The following is a 20,687-nucleotide window of genomic DNA, read 5'->3' on the forward strand; positions in this document are numbered from 1 at the left end:
GCTATCAATAGTTAGGGCTTGAAGTAAGGAAAGCTGAAAATGGAAAAGAACATTTTAATCTGGATGGAAAGTTAGAAAAGGTAATGAGTAGCATACTGAAGACAGCTATCACCCATTGTTAAAGTCTGAACTGACTGCATAGTTGACTTTCCAGAAGGTTTTCCAAGGCAGTAAATTGCACAGAGGGAGACTGCCCATTCTTCTCCCACAGAGCAGCTGGTGGATTTGAACTGTATACCTTTCAGATTGCAGCCAGAATATTTTATTTCCTCAAAGGCATTTTAAATATTTTAATAAAAATTTATGTTTTCATAACATACATTTTGTTTTAAAAGAAAGATGGTTGGACATTTGGGCTGTTTGTATGTTCCAGTAATGGTGAATAATGCTGCTTTGAACACTGGCATACAAATCTCAGTTCGTACCTCAGTTCTCGTTTTCTCAGGGAATGCTCCAAGTAGTGGAATAGCTGAGTCATATGGAATTTCTATGTTCAGCTTTTTGAGGAAATGCCAAACTGCCTTCCAGAATGGTTGTACCATTTTATAATCCCACCAACAATGTATAAGAGTTCCTATCTCATCACATCCTCTCCAGCATCTATTACTTGATGCTCTGTTAAACTTTGCCACTGTTACTGGAGTGAGATGGTACCTCATTGTGGTTTTGAATTGCATCTCTCTTATTGCCAGTGATCTGGAGCATTTCTTCATGTGTCTGTTTGCCATTTGAATATCTTCCTCTGTGAAAATTCTTTCCATGTCTTTTGCTCATGTTGTAATTGGGTTATCAGTCTTTTTCTTGTGGAGGCCCAAGAGTATTGTGTAAACATTTATTATAAGACTCTTGTCTGAGATGCTATTACCAAATGTTTGTTCCCAGTCTGTAGGTTTTCTTTTCACCCTGTTGGAAATGTCCAGCCACAAACGAATGGATTGAGAAATTATGGTACAATCACACAATGAAATACTAAGGAGCACGCAAGAACAATGACTTTGTAAACTATTACCTAACATAGAAGAGACTGGAAAGCATTATGCTGAGTGAACTAACTCAGTCCCACAAGGATAAATATTGTATAAAACCATTATTGTAGGCGAGCTCTGGTGGCCTACTGGCAAGAAGCTGCATTGCAATCCCAGAGATGTGAGGTTCGAATCCACCAGATGCTTTGCTGGAGAAGGAAGGACAATCTCCTCCTGTACCAGTCAGAACCGATTTGACGATACACGCACACACACAAACACACATAAAAGAAATGTAAAACAAAAATAAACAAACAAACCCCAACCCCCAAATCATTATTAGAGAATGAGTATAAGGTTCCACGAGGGGTGGGAGAGGTTGGAAGCAGAGGGATGAGGATATGCAGGAGGAGGGTGGATTAATCATGGGGTTGTACAATTTGATGGGGGGGGGGTGAGGGCAATTTAAAGAATTTGTTCTTGAAAACAGTGTATTTAAATTTTGTAAATAAACTAATAGAAAGAAAAGAAGAAAGAAAGACAGTGTAAGAACTAACATTCACTAATAGGAAACACCATGTAAGGCTTGAGGTGTTAGAGTAAGGCAGAATAATTTTTAAAAAAGTATTTTAGGGGGGCCTAATGGCATTAAAGCATATCTAAAATAATGAATTGTTAAAAGACAATAGTTTAAATAAACAAAAACCTTAATATACGTATATATATTGGTTTTGTGTGCCATTGGATCAAAACTGACTTACAGCTCACCATCCAGCGGGTCTTCAGAGGCTGTTGGGCATGTTGTTAGGAGAAACTGTTACTGAAAGGGATACTATGTTTAGAAAAGTGCTAAGTCATTGAAAGAGGAAGACCCTCAACAAGATGGACTGAAGCAGTGACTGGGGCAATGGGCTCAGGTGTTCTGGGAATGATAAACATGGAGCAGAATGGATAAGGTTCATTACAGGGTCGCGAGGTGTCATACTCAACTTGTGGTCACCTAACAACAAACTGCACAGGAGGAGACTGCCCCTCTTCTGAAGAACAGCTGGAGGATTTGAACTGAAGGACTTTGGGCTGGCTGTACAACTTCTTACCACTAGGCCACCAGAGCATGCATGTGCACGCTCTATCTATCTATCTATCTATCTATCTATCTATCTATCTATCTATCATCTATCTATCATCTATCTATCTATCATCTATCTCTATCTATATAGATATATAGAGAGAATTGTTATGTGCTTTCGAGTCACATGTGACTCATAGTGACCCTCCGTACAACAGCTCTAAACCCTGCTCTATCCTGTGCCAATCTGTCTCTGACACACCTATCCCCATTACCCCAGGCACTGAATCAATCCATCTCATCAAGGATCTTCCTCTCTTTCCCTGTCCCTCCACCATCCCAAGGATGACGTCCCTCTTAAAGGACTGGTCCCTCCTTGCAACATGTCCAAAGTATGTCAGATGAAACTTCCGAATCTTTTCCTCCAAGGAGCAGCCTGGCTTAACCTTCTCCAGGACAAACCTGTTCCCATCTCTTAGCAGTAGCAGTCCATGGTGTATATTCAATACTCTTCTCTAACACCACAGCACAAAGACATCAATTCTCCTTCCATCATCCTTAGTTATTGTCCAGAAGCATAGCAAGTGATTGCAAAGACCATGGCCTATATCAGGCACACCTTAGTCTCCAAACACTATACATATTAAAAAACTGATAATTAACTTTCGATTTGACAAAATAAAATTTGGACCCCTTAATTAACAACATAAAACAATACTTTGTTGCTTAGGTCAACATTAAAATCTCTTTGCTACTGCTACATCCACAATTATTTTATAGGAATAGGGTGGAGGCCCACCCAAAAAGCAGGTAAAAGAAGGTCCAAGAAATTAATCTGGGTTAAAAATTGACCCTGGAGAGAAAATTCCTAAGAGACATTTAAACTCCCATGGAATCCAGAATTTCTAGAGCAAGTTGGGACTCAGTAAATGTCCACAATTACGGCCCTAAAGATAATCTTTAAAATTTCAACCAAAAGACATTCCCCAAGGTCTTCTTAAAGCCAAGCAACAGATTAAATTAACATAGTGAAGAATGTCTGGCATGAGCCCTGGATTTTTTTTTAACATGAACATGATTATTCAAAACTTTTTAGTGATAGTAAAAAAATCGCATGAGAGGAGATTGCCCTTCTTTTTCCATTGGAGCAGGTGGTGGCCTTGACTGCGTGCCTTCACGACTACAGCACAGTTTCTGGCCACTAAGGCCACAGGAGAGCAAATGAGGCAAAATACCAAGACCCCACTGTCCCTGCATCAGTTGTGACTAAAAGCAAAAACCCTCTGCTATTTCCATGACTGTCAATCTTTTCCAGGGGAGACCATCCATTTGTCTTTAGCCAAGCACTTGGTGTATATGAACCACCAACTTCTCAATTAGCAGATCAACACTAAACCACTGAGGCCCTTTAAAGGACTCGAATAGCAGAAATAATATAGAAAACGGAAGAATAAACTTGAAGGAATTGCATGATTTACATTTTAAGTTGCAAGGAGACCTGGTAGGGCCATGGTTAAGCCTCGGCTGCTAATCTGAGGGTCGGTTGTTTCAATCTGGGAGTCACTTCACATGTGGAAGACGTAGCAATACGCTTCTATAAAGATTCATAGCCTTGGAAACACAAACGAACAGTTTTACTTCCTTTCACAGGGAGCACTGGATTTTTTTTTAAATTTTATTTTTGCACACCCATGTTTATCGTGGCTTTGTTCACAATGGCAAAGAGATGAAAACAACCTAAGCACCCATCAATAAATGAATGGATAGAGAAGCTATGGTATATTCACACAATGGAATACTACGCTGCATTGAAAAACAAGGAACTCATGCTATATTATTCAAAACGGGTGACTCTGGAGGACATTATGCTGAGTGAAATATCTCAGTCACAAAAGCACAAATACTGCATGGTGCCACTGTTGTAAAACAGGACTGACATCGGGGTTGTGGGGAGACTGAGAAAGATGGGATAAATTATGTCTACTACATTGAAACAGATGAGAGAGAAATGTTTAAAAGGGATATGTGATTAGGCATTTTTTGTCATGACAGGAGTCCAGAGCAAAGGCTGCATAGTGGAGTGGACCTGGGAGGAGGGACTGTAAAACAATGAAAGAATTTTTCTTTTACTTTTCCAAGAGGGTAGTGTACTAGGGGGGAGGGGAGGGGAGCAAAGTGCAACAATGAATGAATGGAAATCCAAAGGCTCTGTAAATTTTCATTGAAATTAATAATAAATTTTCTAAAAAAGAGAAAAAAAATTATTTTATTCTTTTTTGAGCATATACCGTCAAATTGGATCTGACTGATACAGGAGGAGGTTACCCCTCCTTCTCCAACAGAGCACCTGGTGGATTTGAACCAGGTACTTCTTGGATTGCAGAGCAGCTTCTTGCCACTAGGCCACCAGAGCTCCCTGGAGCACTGGCTTTTTAAAGAACTATCTCATTCACTACCGTTGAACTGGAATGGACTCATAGCTGACCATGCAGTAGGAACCTGAAGGCTGTTCACTGCATGGAAGGACACGTCCCATCATTATGGGCATAATGGAGCCAATGGCTGCCAGATTCAAAACACCAGGGAGGCAGGGCCTTTGAGGGAGCAGCATACTCCCTACCACTGACCTCACTAGAGCTCTCCAAGAGCTGTCTATACAGAACAACCAGAAAGAGTAGATAGGAAAGTTAGAGGGCATTTAGTTTGCTAATGGTGAAGGAGCAACTTGGAAAAGGAGAGGAGGATGGATAGAGGGACAACTCAGAGGAAGTAATCCGCATTGCTGGTCTGTACACGCAGGTCCTGCTGAACTGGTGCATGTTCTCATGTTCTCAACAACGATAAATATATTCTGGGGGTGAGGAAGGGGGAAGGTCTGCCCTAGACTCACTTGTTAATAATCAAGAACTTATGTGTAGACTGTGTCCTATAATAGTCCGCCTTCACGCTAGTTTGTCCAACCTTTAGTGTTTCCTACCTGACTCTGTGCTAGGTGGCAGGTGAACACTGATATCCTTGAGGTACTAGGGAAAAGGTGACACTTTGATTATGGGGCTGGGAGAAAAGCTGAGGGGCAGTGCTGGCAAGGGGAAAAAGAAATAAGTGACTAAAGTTTATTTTCCCAGAACACACTTTTAGACTTCTCAAATGGCTCTTGCTCCAAAGGAAGATGAGATCAGGATTTCTCAAGGGCCCAGGTGAGGTGGGAAGTGAGGCAAGAACTGGAGAGAAAGGCGGCAGCCAGAATTCCACCACCCAAGGACAATTTCCTGCATCTCTTGTTTACATTCTGAGGAACTGAGCTGGGGTAGCAGAGCCGTCCTGTTAAAACCAGGGCATCTTCATTCTGAACGTGGAAGCAGTTCATTGTGCGCAACACTCTCATTTTAAAAGTGAGCTGACTTCTGAGGTAAAATGGCCATGTTTTCACACCCATGATGCGGCCAATTTAGGATATGTCTGCTTGACTGTAACAATCAACAAGGACAAAACCTCCTCACTCTTATTCTACATTTTACTATGTATCCAACACATTTTTTTTACTATTTTAGGTATTCATTATTAGGAGAGAAACTCTATTTAGTTAACTGTTTTGAACCATAAAGGTAGTTTTTTTTGGCTTCTTAACTAATTTGTAGTGTGCTGTGTTGTTAAACTAAAGGTGTGTGGCTTTGGTTGTTTGTTTGAATCCACCAGCTGCTCCTGAGAAACACGGGGTAAGTCTCCTGTTCAGATTTACAGCCCCGATGGGGGAAGGGAATCAACTTGCAGGCAATGAGTTTTTGGTTTTGTGAGCCCTTTTAAAGACCTTGTGTTCAGTGAACCAGAATAGTGTGACACGTAGAATCTGGTACCCAGTTTATTCTCCATGGTCTCGATGTTTGTTCAGTCACCCATTCCAGTTCTTGGTCTGTGCCAAGCAGTGCTACAGACACTGGAACACAGAGCTGACTTAAAACACACAGCCTCGATGCTACTGATGAAATAATAATAATAATAATAATCATCATCATCATCATCATCATCGATATATAATATCATGTTCTCAATAAACACATTGCTGTTGGGTTGAAACTGACTCATAGCTGGCCCTCCGGTGGGTTTTTTGGAGGCTGTAAACTGCCCAGCTTTCTTCCATTGGAACTATTGATTCCATTGGAACTATTGATTTACACGACCAGAGAGACGCTGGCTTTGGGTTAGTAGCGCAGCTCCCCATGGTCTATGCTACCAGAGCTCCTGATAATATAATTTTATATTTATTTTTTTAAACTGTGATTTTAACAAAAGGTTACAGAAAAATTGGATTTTTCATTCATTCATTATTTCACATTTTCCTCCCCACTGATATCATTTTAGATAGTGCTGTTGTTTTTACCATTTTAGTGATAGATATTAAAAATAAAAGAAGTTGGAGAGCTCTGGTGGCCTAGTGGCAAGAAGCTGCATTGAAATCCCAGAAGTGCATGGTTCGAATCTACCAGATGCTCTGCCGGGGAAGGAGGGACAATTTCCTCCTGTACCAGTCAGATCCAATTTTACAGTACACACACAAATAATAATAATAATAATAATAATAATAATAATAATAATAATAATAGAAGCTGATGAAATAATGGGCAGACCATCGTTTGAATTGGTCCACAAGTGAGCCTTCAGAGGCTGTAAGTCACATGGGAAGAGACAGCTCATTTTTCTCCCACAGAGCTGCTCGTGGATTATCCTCCTTTGGGTTGGCATTGGTTAGCAAGGATATTCAATGATAAACAGCCATTTCTAAGATTCTGAACTTAAAGCTACAAAATTGGTGCAAGTTTCCTGAAACCTGATAGCTTGCTTAACTAACCTTAGTAGTTGTCGATGGGCACCAGTGAGTCTCTTCTGACTCATTTGATCCCTTGTGACAGAGAAGAGCTGCCCCATTGGGTTTGCTGGCTTCACTCTTCATGGCAAACCTGCTCCCATTAAGATTCGCAGTCTTAGAAATCCTGTGGGGAGGTTCTTCTCTGTCACGTAGGGTTGCTGCGGGCTGTAACAGACTCATCGGCAATGTGTGTCTCTGTGACATTTTTATGGAAGCAGATTAGCCGGTCTTTTCCCCACTGAGACATCAGGTGGGCTCGACTTGGCAACTCTTCAGTTAGCAAATGAATACTTAGATTAACCGGTGTGTCAACCAGGCTCTTCAACCTAGACAGACTTGGGAATACACCGCACCCAGAGCTCTCCTTACAGAAGGACTTGTTGCCCCAACTACTAGGAATGCTCCTAGGAGGTACCTTTGGCTGCCCGCTCTTTTGGGGCCCGCCTTCACTCTGGACAGTGCTTTCCCCAAGTCCATGCATCTCTCCAAGATTGTCCAGATGCAATGCCAATACAAGTGAGGGTGTTAATACCTAATGCTTGACAACTCTCAAAGGCTGTGTCCACTCCAGATTTGGCCTCCCCACAGGCCTGACATGTAATCAGACTTAACACTGTTATGTGCTGTTGAGTCACCTGCGAGCCATAGTGATCCTATGTACAGTAGCTCTGAATCCTGCCCTATCCTGAGCCAGTCTCACCAACCCCCACTGCCCCAGTTACTGTATCAATCCATCTCATCTGGGGCCTTCCTCTCCTGTGCTGTCCATCACCCTTCCAAGCATGATGTCCTTTTCCAAGGACTGTTCTCTCCTGGCCACGTGTGAAAAGTATGTGAGATGGAACTTCAAAATCCTATACTCCAAGGAGAAATTTGGTTTCACCCTCTCCAAGACAGACCCATTTGTTTTCTTGGCAGTCTATGGTATATTAAAAACTTTTCTCCAGCACCACAATTCAAAGGCATCAATTCTTTTTCTGTCATCCTATTGTCATTGTCCAGCTTTCTGAAGCATAACAAGTAATTGTGAAGACCATGGCCTGGATTAGGTGAACCTTAGTCTCTAGACTGATATGGTTGCTGTTGAGCACTCTGGAGAGGTCCTGTCTGGAGAGCACTCCTGTCCCCGACAGGAGATCTTCCCAAGGCAATTCATCTTTTAACTTCCTGACTACTGTTGTTAAGAGTTTTATTGCCTGTGTTTCATTGACTATGCAAAGGTATCTGACTGTGTGGATCACAATAAATTGTGGCTAACCTTGAGGAAAATGGAAATCCCAGAACATGTGATTTTGCTATGTGAAACCTATACTTGGACCAGGAAGCAGTCCTCAGGACAGAGCAGGGAAACAATGCATGCAAAATCAGGAAAGGAGTACGTCAGGGATGCATCCTGTCTCCATACCTTTTCAATCTGTATGCAGATCATTCGGGAAGCAGGGCTTTATGAGGAAGACTTAACATTAAGTTTCTTTATATAATCTATTTTCTAGCCTATCTGCATCCTGAATTTAACATATTCAAGGTCTGACATGCAACAAATGTTTCTCAATTCCTGATCACTGCATTTTCTCGAATACTTTACAGAAGAGTCCTTGGGTATTGCAAATGTTTAGGTTCTAAAGTATTAACCAAAAAGTTAGTTGGTGGTTCAAATCCACCCAGAGATATTTCAGAAGTAAGGTTTAGCAATCTTCTTCCAAAAGGTCATAGTTCTAAAAATCCCATGGAGTAGTTGTACTGTGTACACATGGGATTACTATTAGTCTAAATTGGTTCAATAGCAACAACAGTAAAACACAGTCTACAATAAAATCTAATCTACAAATAGATAATCTAAGTAGCTTTTGTGGCTGAAACACAAATATCTTCTCTTTAAAAATATATTTTCCTTAAGTAATTAAGGGAAAATATTGAGAGATATCTGTTACCACAAGACAGCTCTATATTGGCAAATCAGTAGAAAAATTACAACATGAAGGCACACAGTTTGGATTCACCAGTTGCTCTGCAGGAGTAAGACGGGCAATTTACTGCTATGTGACTTACTGTCTCTGAAAACTCACTGGAGGGTCATCTGTGAGTCAGTTCTGACTTGACAGTACATACCAACAACAATGAGGTCTAGACTAGGATCTTTTTCCTTTCTGATACGCCAATAGCACCTTCTAAATTGTGGGTACACATTTGCAAGTTGTGCGAGCAAAAGGTCTAATGAAGTCTTTGTTTGTTCCTGCCAACTATGAAGCTTCAGAGGGAAAGGAGCAGAAGGGGTAGCACCATGGTGATGTTACCAGGTGCTTTGAGTTGACTATGACTCATAGTGACTGACTCTGCCCATGCTGGACCATCCTTGCAATCTCTGCTGTACTCAACTCTGCTGGTGCAGCAACCTTGTCAATCCAGCTCCCTGAGAGTCTTCTCTTTCACTGAGCCCCTACTATTCCAAAGACTGACCCCTCCTGAAAACATTCTCAAAGTTATGAGATGAAGTCTTAGCATCTTTAATTCTAAGGAGCATGCTGGTCATATCTCTTCCTTCAGAGAATAGTTTCTTCTTTTGGTAGTGCAGACTATATTAAGTATTATCAAATGTGCTAACACCAGCATTCAAAGGCACTGATTCTTCTTTGGTTGTCCTTACTCACTGTTCAACTTTTCAAATGCATATGAAACGACTGAAAAGACCATGGCGTGGGTCAAGCATTCTTTAATCTTTAAAGTGACATCTTCGCCTTTTAGCAGTTTAAAGACGTTCTAGGCAGCAGATATTCCCAATACAATGTATTGTTCAATTTCTTGACTGCTGCTTCCATAGATGTTGAGTGTGGATCCTGGGAAAATGAGATCTTAGACCAGGCCAGTCTTTTACCCATTTACTATGATGTTGCTTTTTTTAGGTGATAAGTGATAATTTTCCTTTTTCTTTGTGCTCAGGTGTTATCTGCACTCAAGGCTCTATTCTTTGATCTTCAGTAACTGTTTCAAGTTCTCTTCACGTTTAGCAAAGTTGTGTCATTCTGTATACCACAAGTTACTTATGAGTCCTCCTCCAACACTGATGGACATTCTCAAATTATTTTCTCAATTTATTTGCTCAGCATATAGACTGACTAGGTAGAGAGAAAGGATACAACCCTGACACGCACCTTCTCTCTCTAATTTTAAACCACATAGTATCTCCCTGTTCTGTTCGAACGTTTGCCTCTTGGTTCATGTATAGGACTGGCCAATGAACAGCAGTAGAGCACTGTCCAATACAGAGTACCCATGACTGCATCCTTCTGTGAGAGCCCAGAAAAATCTTCCTAACCTTCAAACATACCCGCCCATGTTAAAAAAAATGACCAGCTAACCAAGTGAACCCAGATCCTAGAAAAGTTTGATATTATTCTTTTCCTCAAAGTACCCCCTCCAATACTAAATAATCAGGCCTTTGCTTTTCCTCTGACACTATCCACATGGTCTATAACAAGACTCATCTGGTCTTTCACCTCTTGTTTAAATTATGTAACAGTTCATTTGTTTCAGGTACTAGGCACTGAGCCCTATCTCTTACCCCAAGTTAACTGACTAACTTTGACTTGTCTTTGAAACTTTAGCTGAAATGTCAGTTTACCATGGAAGTGTCTCATTACCTCCTATAGGATCATGCTTTCCTTTCAGCCACAGCAAGTCTCATAATTACATTTATAGCTATTTGCGTGCTTATTTATTTAATCTCCTCCATAAATAATTAGCTCAATGAATGTCCTCTGCATGTCGAGGGCCTACCACAGTTCTTAGCATATAGTAGAGGGTCCCCATCACTATGTAGAACCTTTAGGTTAACAACCAGACACGTGAATCACTGTACCACCAGGGCTCCTTTATATACCTATGGAAAGAATGACCAAGGTTTCTTTTCTAGAAATCAATGCTGTGAAGAGTTTATGTACGGCATTCAAAACACTTCTAGTAATTAGTGATTATTCTGTGAAATACTCATTATTGATCATTTTAAGAAATATTTATCTTAAAATGGCTTTGGAAGAAGCTGAATTTTTTTTTTGTTGCCCAGAAATAGTTGATGATTTCACAAATGTTTTCCTATAGACTTCAACTTAGGAACCATTGACAGGCTTGTAGGATAGGAGGATCTTCAATCAGAAAAGTAAAGCCAAATTAAAAAAAAAAATTAGAAGCATTATTCTGAAAGAAGTCTAGCCTTAGAATTATAAACACAGGGAATACTGGGAATATAGAAGCAAACTTATGCCAAGAGCACACTTCCAAAAGGGCACAGCCAAAGGTTTTACTCGAAGGCGTTAAAGGTCTTCAATGTTAAGGTTACTGGTTTAGGGAAGGACTTATCGGCTTCTTTGACTTGAGGGTTTATGGATTTATGTATCTTTCTTTATTGATGCTGGTGGATGTCAGAGTAGTTAGAGAAGAATATGAAGAAGCAGGCACAAAAGCAGTCTGCAGAGCCCTGTGTTTTCACAGAAGGAGAACTGTCAAGGGCTAAGTTCTGCACCATATTGCAGCTGGATGAAGGCAACAGGAAGTCTGGGATGTGTACAGGGCCTGGCCTGGCTTCACCGTGACTGACGGCGCCGAGCGCTGCCCGGGAGACCACAAGACCTACCTTCCTCTTGTGCACGATGGAGGAGCTGGAGTTTATTGTGCTTTCGTCCTCCTGCATCATGACCAGCTCGGAGCTGCTGTCGTCCATGACCTCCTGCATGCTGTTGACACTGCTGTTCTGGCTGCCCATGCTCACAGACATGCTCGGGATGGAATGGTTGCTGCCCAGGCTGTCCATTTCCCTGTCCTAAAAAAAAAGAAGGGGGAGAGGGCACTTGGGTTAAAAAAGAGAGAGAGAACTAGAGCGAAAACACCAATCCATTGACTAAGCTATTAAGCACACTCAATTCTGCAGTGCCAAGGTGCTTTTTCTGCCAAATCTGCAAAGATAAACTTTTTATGGAGTGGCTCCGCAACTCCTCTATCCCCTCCCCAGATACACTTTTTTGTCTTCCCCAGTGGCTACTCTGGACATGGGTCATAAGGCTCCGAATGTCGCTACGCCAGGGCATTCTTCCCCTTTCCCACATGACTATCATACTATCGCCTTGCTAGGCGGGAGGCAGAACCAGGCCGGCTTTGTAAGAGACCTAGAGGCACCTCGAGGTGCGAAAGGAGGCTGCGATGGTTGGCGGGAGTGGAAGCCGAGGGAACAAGAGTTTTCAGGGCTTTTGACAAGCAGGATGGCCCTCTGCATGCCACTGGTGGGTAAGTTCATCCCTTAGGAGGGATATCAACCTGCTGTCCTGGGCAGGTAATTAAATTCCGCCTCCCTCAAGCAATTCTATCATGTTTACCTCTGTAATCTTGTTAAATTTATCTGTTAAATAATACGGGCGCTCACAACTTGTGAGCAATGACTACCATTTGAGAAGTGGTAAAATATGAGCAGAACATATAATTTAGCCACCACAGTGGGATATCTTTTGATATAAGATTAAGTAATGTAATTAGAGCAACTTAGCTCCAAATGAGGTCTATTTTCAAAAAGATCACACTGTACATGTTTGGATGCAGGCACATACATTCCTGTACATTCACAGGTGGCCCGCAGACAATGAATGAGTACCATTCCCTAATCTGTCTTTACCTTGATTCTTTAAGTCATGTGTGCAGGCAAGTCAGAACAGCTGGTATAACCTGTATCGACATCAGTTAGTCAAATGTCTGTCTTTGTACATAATGCACATTTCTCCACATACAAACCTTAAATACTTCCAGGTACACCAAAATATTTTAATAATAATAATAAATCTGTGGCCCTCAGGCTTAGTTTTAACTGTTTTTGTCAAACATTCTTCTGAGTGGTATAGCACTGGTCAGTGCATTGCTGTACAGAGGTAACTTGTGGTTGCTGTGATGCTGAACACTGTGACACTGATGTGTCAAATGTGATAACGGTTACCCATAGTGGACAGTGTTTGGTGGAGCTCCCTGATTAAAACAAGCTTGGAAGCAGGAGTGGCATCCACTTCCGAAATGGCTTGCCTCTGGAAACTCTAGGAACAGTGCTCAGGTCTTTTGTTCAGAGGATCACTATGAGTCGTCTACAAGTCCATGGCACTTAACAACAACAACAACAGTAATAATAATTTTGATATGCATAGCAAAAGCTATATCCATTTGTTATTATGAATCACTGTATGCATTTCCAGTTTTTAATGTAATGAGCTCTACTTAGGTTGGTTTGTAAGGTTTGTACTAACTCAGAACTTCATAAACCAGGACAGTTATATATAGACACACACACACACACACATATATATACACAGCTGTCAAACTCACTGCTAATGAATTAGCATTGACAGTTGACTTTCCATTGAGTTTCCAAGGCCAAAAAATCACACGAGAGGAGAATGCTCATCTTTCTACCATTGAGATGCCTCTGGGTTAGTAGCAAAACTCCCTGCAAACTATGTCACCAGAGTGAGCAAGCTCTATCTATCTATCTATCTATCTATCTATCTATCTATCTATCTATCTACAGATCTGTCTTTGTGTGTGGATATACACCAGAGTCTCTGAAACCCCATGAGATGGTCAGCTACACATTGCAAAAAGTAAGTCATTGCTGTGGAACTGGAATGATTCTTAGCTGACCCTCCAGTAGATTTCAAGAGGTTGTATATCACATAGGAGCAGACAGTTCATCTTTCTCCTACAGATCTGCTACCTGCTGTTGCTGGGTCGACAGTGCAACTGTTTGCTCACCAGGCCACCAAAGACCTGTAAACCTTTAAGAAATTGTTCCTGAGCCATGGAAAATATAAATAAATAAATCACCAGCATAAGTCAACATGGATCCTTCAAAAGTTTAGATAAAACTTATTTAAAAAATAGATCTGTTCTCCCAATTAAAGGAGATCACTTATATACATGAAAAGATTTAAGAGTTGAATTTTGTTTTCTGGATCTCATTTTTACAACTATTAATAAAAGAAATATTGTCCTACAACCAGGAGAGGATAAAAAGATGAAATCAGACCTTCTAAGAATCAAATCACTAGGCACAATCAAAAACTTCTCCAACAGGGTAGAAAGGGAAGCCACAGACTGGGAAAAATATTTGGCAATGACATGCCTGATAATGGACTTATATCTATCTAGAATTTATAAAATACTTGAGCACCATAATAAATGGAAACAACCCAACCGCAAAATGGGCACAGGATATGAACAGAGACTTGACCAAAGAAGACATTTAGATGGCAAACAAACACATGAAGAAGTGTTCAAAATTCCTAGCTCTAAGAGAGATGCAAATCAAAACAACTATGAGCTATCATCTCACCACATAAGAATAGCAAAATTCAACAGAGCAGCAAACAACAAATTCTGGCGAGGTTGTGGAGAAACTGGGAACTTATTCACTGTTGGTGGGAATGTAAAATGGTACAACTACTATAGAAGGCAGTATGGTTCTTTCTCAAAAAATTGGAAATAGAAATACCATTGGCTCCAGCAATTCCACTGGGAATGTACCCTAAAGAAACGAGAACTGCCACCCAGGCAGATAGATAAATACCCATGTTTATTGCTGCTTTGTTCACAATAGCAAAGAGTTGGAAACAACCCAAGTGCTCATCAAAAAATGAATAGATAGAGAAACTGTGGTATATTCACACAATGGAATACCATGCTGCATTGAAAAACAAGGAACTCATGCAATATTATTCAAAACGGGTGACCCTGGAGGACATTATCCTGAGTGAAATAGCTCAGTCACAAAAGGACAAATACTACATAATGCCTCTGTTGTAAGATGAGAATAACATCGGGGTTGGGGGGCAACATAAGAAAAAAGAGGATCAATAATGTATACTGCATTGATACAGATGAGGGAGAGAACTGTTTAAAAGGAATATATGATTAGGTATTATTTTCATGACAAGATTCCAGAAAAAGAATGCATAGTAAAGTGGACTATTTACTTGGCAGGGGCCGGGGGGATGAGGGGGGAGAGGCAAGGATTGTATAACAATGAAAGAATTTTTTTTTCTTTTCAAAGAGAAAAGTGAACTGGGGGGGAGGGATGGGTAGGGAGGAAAATGTGCAACAATGAATAAATTGGAAAAAATTAAATGGGAAGAATAAGCTATAAAAAACATGTTGCATTGAAAAAAATTGTACGTTTGTTTTACTTTCTTTTATCCTAAAAAAAAAAAATCCCAAAACAAACTCATCTCTCATCCCTCTGTTCTTTCTCCTTCAGCTTTAGAGCGAGAGTCACTCCTTTCTTCAAGGCTCATTTCTGCACTAACACTCCTGTTCCCACCCTCTCTACTTCCGGAGTTTCTGTTTCTTTAACTCTGGAGCTTTCCTCCTTCCTGTGTGCATTTAAATAAAAAACAGCCCATCCCATAGTTGTAGCCTCTCTACATGGTAACCACTCTCACTCTTTCTCCACTGTCAAATTTCTGAATCTTAAAACATACCACTTTCCACAACCCTACTGTTCATCATATAACACTGCTTTCACTAAGGTTGACCAAGGACTCTTGAATTTTAAAATCCAGTTTGTGTGCGTGTGTGTGTGCGTGTGTGTGTGTGTGCGCGTGCGCGCCCTTGACCTATGTACCATCTGATAGTCCCCCTGGCTGCTGTCTCCTTGAAGCTGAATATTCTCTTAATTTCTGTAATGTCTTTATCTTCCAGGTCTCTCTTACAAGATTTGAATCTTCTTTTCAGTCTAAATCCAAACTGTTGTTTAACTATTATTCTAATGTTCATAATGCCCAGACACACTGTTTTTTTGTTTGTTTTGTTTAGGCTTTTACCTTCTATCCTACATTTCTTTCTCTCCAGTTAACTGTTAGACATTGCTATCAAAGCATCCCAACCATCAACACCTTTGCCCCGGTCAGTTCTTCCTCAGTTGTTTGAGAGAGCAGGAAGTGGTCTCTCCTTTGAAAAGCTCCCTATCTGTTTATGTGTCACTTCACTATGTCAGGACCTTTGGCCCGACAGATATTAACGGCAATCATTCCAGATCTACTCTTGCCTTCTTCTTCTTGCTCTGTTCTAGGGACTGACATCCTCCTAGTCACCCAAATGTTCCAAATAACTTTAAACTCCTCATATGCCATGGTCACTTTCCACGAGTTCTTAGATTGTCACAGCTACCTTTCCTCTGATTCTCAAAAGGGCTCCAATCTGCCCATCCCCAAGGACACTGCCCTTATTGTGTCTTACATGGACTGTTATCCCATTTTGGATCATATTACCCTCTGTTGCCAGGGTAATATTCCTAATAGCATAGTACTTTCGCAAGTCTGAAATGTCCATATCCATAAGTCAAAGATACCTCAAGTTGTCCACAGAACCTTGACTAACCCCATCAATACAATTATTTCCTCCTCACTATGAGCCAGTGACAGACCCTTATCCCAGCTTAAATATTCTGCGCTTACATTAGGAGTTATTTAATGATTATCTCTTCTGTGACTCTTTAAGGCAAAGAGCATCAGGTACATTTTTATCCTCAAAGTCTTTGCCATAGAGCCCGGGCTAACTCTCTTTCACACAACAGCCACTCTACAGGTCCCCGCGGGAAGAAACTGAACCTACTTCGTCATCTTCTTGGGATCCATTCAGGGGTCCATTCCGTGTCTCTTGGAAAAGGATCTTTTTCATTTTTCGGTACTGCAGGTTATCAAGTTCACGGACAGCATCTTTCGTCCTCTGTATGAGGTCAATGAGGACTCGTAGTGGCTGGTCTTGTCGGACAAACTCATGCTGATGAAAGAAAAAGAGAAAACAGACAGTGACAGTCAATAAACAGGTATAAAACAGTTGTGTACATGGGTAAGGATAGAATGGTTGAGTGGATTTTATAGGGAGCTTTGAAAGCCTAGCAGTAAGAAGCTGTACTGCAATTCCAAAGACACATGGCCCAAATCCACTCATTAACTGTTCTGCAGGAGAAAGATGGGCAGTCTCCTGCTGGATGATTAACTGCTTCTGAAAATCCACTGAAGAGCCAGCTACGAGTCGGTTCTGACTCAATGGTTCTTACAAACAGAAAGAATATAAATTTTATACAAATTACAAAGCATGATTTTTATATGACTTTCCACAGTGTATAAATCTCATAAAGTGATAACAGACTTTTTCTTCTCTTCTTTAAATCTCATCTGTGGACTTTAAGAATTAACATCAGAATGCCTGACATTGACTCTATCATATAAACTGATAACAAAGACTACTTTAAACAGCAGATATGTTGGTTGTAATGCAGAGTGATTTCATCCCTCCTCCTCAATACACTAAACACTACCTTCTCAATAACATTATGCACATATTTGAACCAATTATGCTGTTGTTCAGTTTATCCAGAGGTCAGGTTTCTTGCAACTTTGTCGCCCCTTCATAGAGTTGTACAATAGACATTAGGGAAAAGTACCTCTGAGCCCTCCTGCCCAATAACATTACTTTGCTTTAATCCATATGCTAGTTTCTTGGCTTCTCAGCTCACAGCTGATTAAAAGAGGGTATAGAGAACAGACACACAAATAGAGATATGTACATTTATATTCATAGCTGTGTTATTCACAATAGCAAGAAAATGAAAACAGCCCAAATGCCCATCAACAACCAAATGGATTGAGAACTGTGGTATGTCCACACAGTGGAATACTATGCAGCACTCAGGAACAATGACTTTGTAAAATACTATATTACAAGGGAGACTCTAGAGAGCATTATACTGATTGAACTAACTCAGTCTCATAAGGACAAGTATTGCATAAGACCATTATTTTAAAAATAGAATAGGCGAGCTCTGGTGGCCTAGTGGCAGGAAACTGTATTGCAATCCCAGAGGTGCGTGGTTCAAATCCACCAGATGCTCTGCTGAAGAAGGAGGAACAATAGCCTCGTACCAGTCAGATCCAATTTGACGGTACACACATTAAATAGATAGATAGATAGATAGATATCATTTAAAAAAATAGAAGAATAACTAGTAAGCTGCACATAAATGTGCAAAAGGAGAAGGAGAAAGAGGGAAGAAGCAGGAAAAGGGAGACTATGTAACTACTAGGATAGCAGAGTCCAGTGAGCAGATGGGGAGGGCAAGGAAAGAAGAAGAAAGAGTCAATGGGGACTCTAGAAGACCCAGTAATAAAAAGCAGAGATCAACAGAAATTAATTATATAAAATACAATGTATAGCATGACTGCATAAACACAAGGTAGAATGAAAGATCATATAAAACACAATGTACCTGAATGAAACACAATGTATAAAAATTACATAAACTTGACGAGGTCATGACCCTCAGTACTATGGAATTCCTCTTCCACTAGGTGATTTGATAGGATTATTTTCCATTTTGGGTATGATATAATCATACTATCTTTAAATCTCAACCTCTAGGATGTTAATGAAGCAAGATGAGTAGTTATGTTAATGAGGCAGGATGCACATTACAGGATTAGAGACTGTCTTGTGTCACACATCTTTTATATTCACTATTTATGTGAACTGGGTGATGCTGTACAGAGCAGATCAGTTTTCCATTCAACAGTTTGTACACGTTTTGTTTCACATAACTGACTATATTCCCTGTAGTTCAACATCACTTACCCCAGTGACTCTCTGGGTTTCCTATTTCCATTCCTCCTCCTTTCCTATCCTTCCTGCTTTCTGAACTTTGACCTTGCATCAATACTTCCCTTTTGGTCTCAAATGTTTACTTATTCTAAAACACATGGATTTCCTGAGTGGTGGTGTTCAACTTATTGACCTCTTGTTTGATTGAACACTGAACCTTGAGTGTAGCCCCAGGCCTGATAGGTGATGAAGAGCCATAGACTTGGGGACACCCCCCCCCCATACCCCACTCCCAGTCTATAGCCAACCAATAAGCTTGGTCTTTTTTACACTTTTGAGGTTTTGTTCTACGTCCCCACCCTCACTCGATGCTCTACCCAAGACAGATCTTCTAACATAATCCTTTCCAGAGTAATCAATGGTGGTAGCTGGGCACCATCCTGCTTCTTCTGGCCTCAGAGTTGTGCAGACTGAGATTCATTTAGTCCATTGATGCCACTATTCTTGTGTGCCATCAAATGAGAATCAACTCATAGTTGACCCTCCAGCAGTTTTTTTGGGGCAGTAAATTGCATAAGAGGAGACTACTCATTCTTCTCCATCACAAAGCCTACTGTCTGTCAGTAAGCCAATCAATCTCTTTAGACATCTAAAGAGACTGAAAAAAAGCAAGCAAAGGGCAAGGACCTGACTGCCAAAGAGTTGAGACTATTGAAGAGTTGGGAGTAGAATGAACTCTTGTGGACCTGAGCTGAGAACCTCCTAGATCCAAATTAAGATTGATGCCACGACATATGGAGATTGTCAAGGAATAGTGGACCCACAGATGCTGAAAGAAGCCAAGGACTTTCCTCCAGTTGGGAGAGAGAAAGTCTTTCTATTAAGCTTATGCACTGAACTTGGACTTCTAGCCTCCTGAACTGGGAAAGACTAAATCTATCTATATAAGCCATCTCTGCTTGTGGGATTCTGTTATAGCAGCACTTGGTAACTAAGACCCAAGACTACGATCTCAGAACCACCAGGAAGCAAAATGATGTCCACTGTGCTCTTTGTAAGACAGGAAGCACATTATACATTATACATTCTGACAAGATTCAACAAGAAAGAGTAAACAAGTGGGAAAGAGGTGGTTTGGTTTTTAAAGGAAAAGATTCAATTATGTGGGGAATTCAGTTATGCAAAATGACACTAGGAAAATGGGACACAATGTGGTAAGGCCTTCAACGATGGAACATTCCATTTCTTTATCATAAATGAGGAGAAGAGACTTCATGGGGGAAATAATCCATATGTCTTCTGGCTCCTTACCCTGACTTTGCTGACAAAGTGGTATTTTTTATTTTATAAAAACGCTCTTCCCCTGAAATTACTCTTTTCTGAAAGTGAAACATCCTATCCAGAAGGCCGGGGCAACAAGGAGAATGTAAATGATTTTTATACATTTGTTAAGTTACAATTTACCAAGATAATTTGTAAATTATTTTGAAAAGAACTTGCAATTATATAAGGACAAATCAGTTGTCAGTAAACTCCAAGCTATGATTTAGGATTATAGACTTTTAGACCAAGAAAGGGTCTCAGAAATGTTTTTTTCTGCTTTCCTTTTCCAGGTAAAAAAAAACCTTGGGCCCAAAGAAGTGATTTACAGGGCTATGAAAAAAAGGGGGTGGGGAGAGAAGCTATTTAGTGGAAGGAGATTTTGGGGGTTTTGGCTTATTTTTTGGCTTACTTTTCTGGTCATTTACTACTTACCACAATTATCTCTCTCCAACACCAGATTAAGACATGATAGCTCACTTGTCTCCATTCCAGACTTTGTGCCCTGTTTTCCTTTGTTATTAGCACTTGAATCAAGCATGTGAATGCCAGCCCTCCTTGCAGTTCCAGATAAACAATGTGACAGACTACTGGCCAATGAGATAGAGACAGAAGCCCCTGAGGAAGGCTTCATGTTCTAGTATACAGAGTCGAGGAATCTAAGGAGAAGGCATTTTATCCTTTTCCTACTTGGAATAAGAATCTGAGCCCTGGAGATGCAGCAGCCACTTTGTGAGTAAGATAAAAACTACTTGCTATAGAGGATCAAGTGGAAACAAGGGAAAAAAGGAGCTTGGGTGAATGAGACCATTATTGAGCTGTATAGCTCTAGACTGCTTAAACCACGCCC

The 20,687-nt window shown here is 40.6% G+C and overlaps 1 protein-coding gene across 1 annotated transcript in view; it reads right to left on the bottom strand.

Moving 5' to 3' along the window:
- Nucleotides 1-20,687, bottom strand: part of TAOK3 (TAO kinase 3) — a 94,426-nt gene that overhangs the window by 44,842 nt on the left and 28,897 nt on the right. The window contains exons 10-11 of the mRNA XM_006890412.1: nucleotides 16,503-16,699; nucleotides 11,526-11,706 (exon numbers count right to left, since the gene is read on the bottom strand). Coding sequence (XP_006890474.1) covers nucleotides 11,526-11,706; nucleotides 16,503-16,699 — 378 coding nt within the window. The remainder of the gene's footprint in view (nucleotides 1-11,525; nucleotides 11,707-16,502; nucleotides 16,700-20,687) is intronic.

Source organism: Elephantulus edwardii, unplaced genomic scaffold, assembly GCF_000299155.1.
Source record: "Elephantulus edwardii isolate Elephantulus edwardi_28Jun2011 unplaced genomic scaffold, EleEdw1.0 scaffold00089, whole genome shotgun sequence".
Classification (NCBI taxonomy): domain Eukaryota; kingdom Metazoa; phylum Chordata; class Mammalia; order Macroscelidea; family Macroscelididae; genus Elephantulus; species Elephantulus edwardii.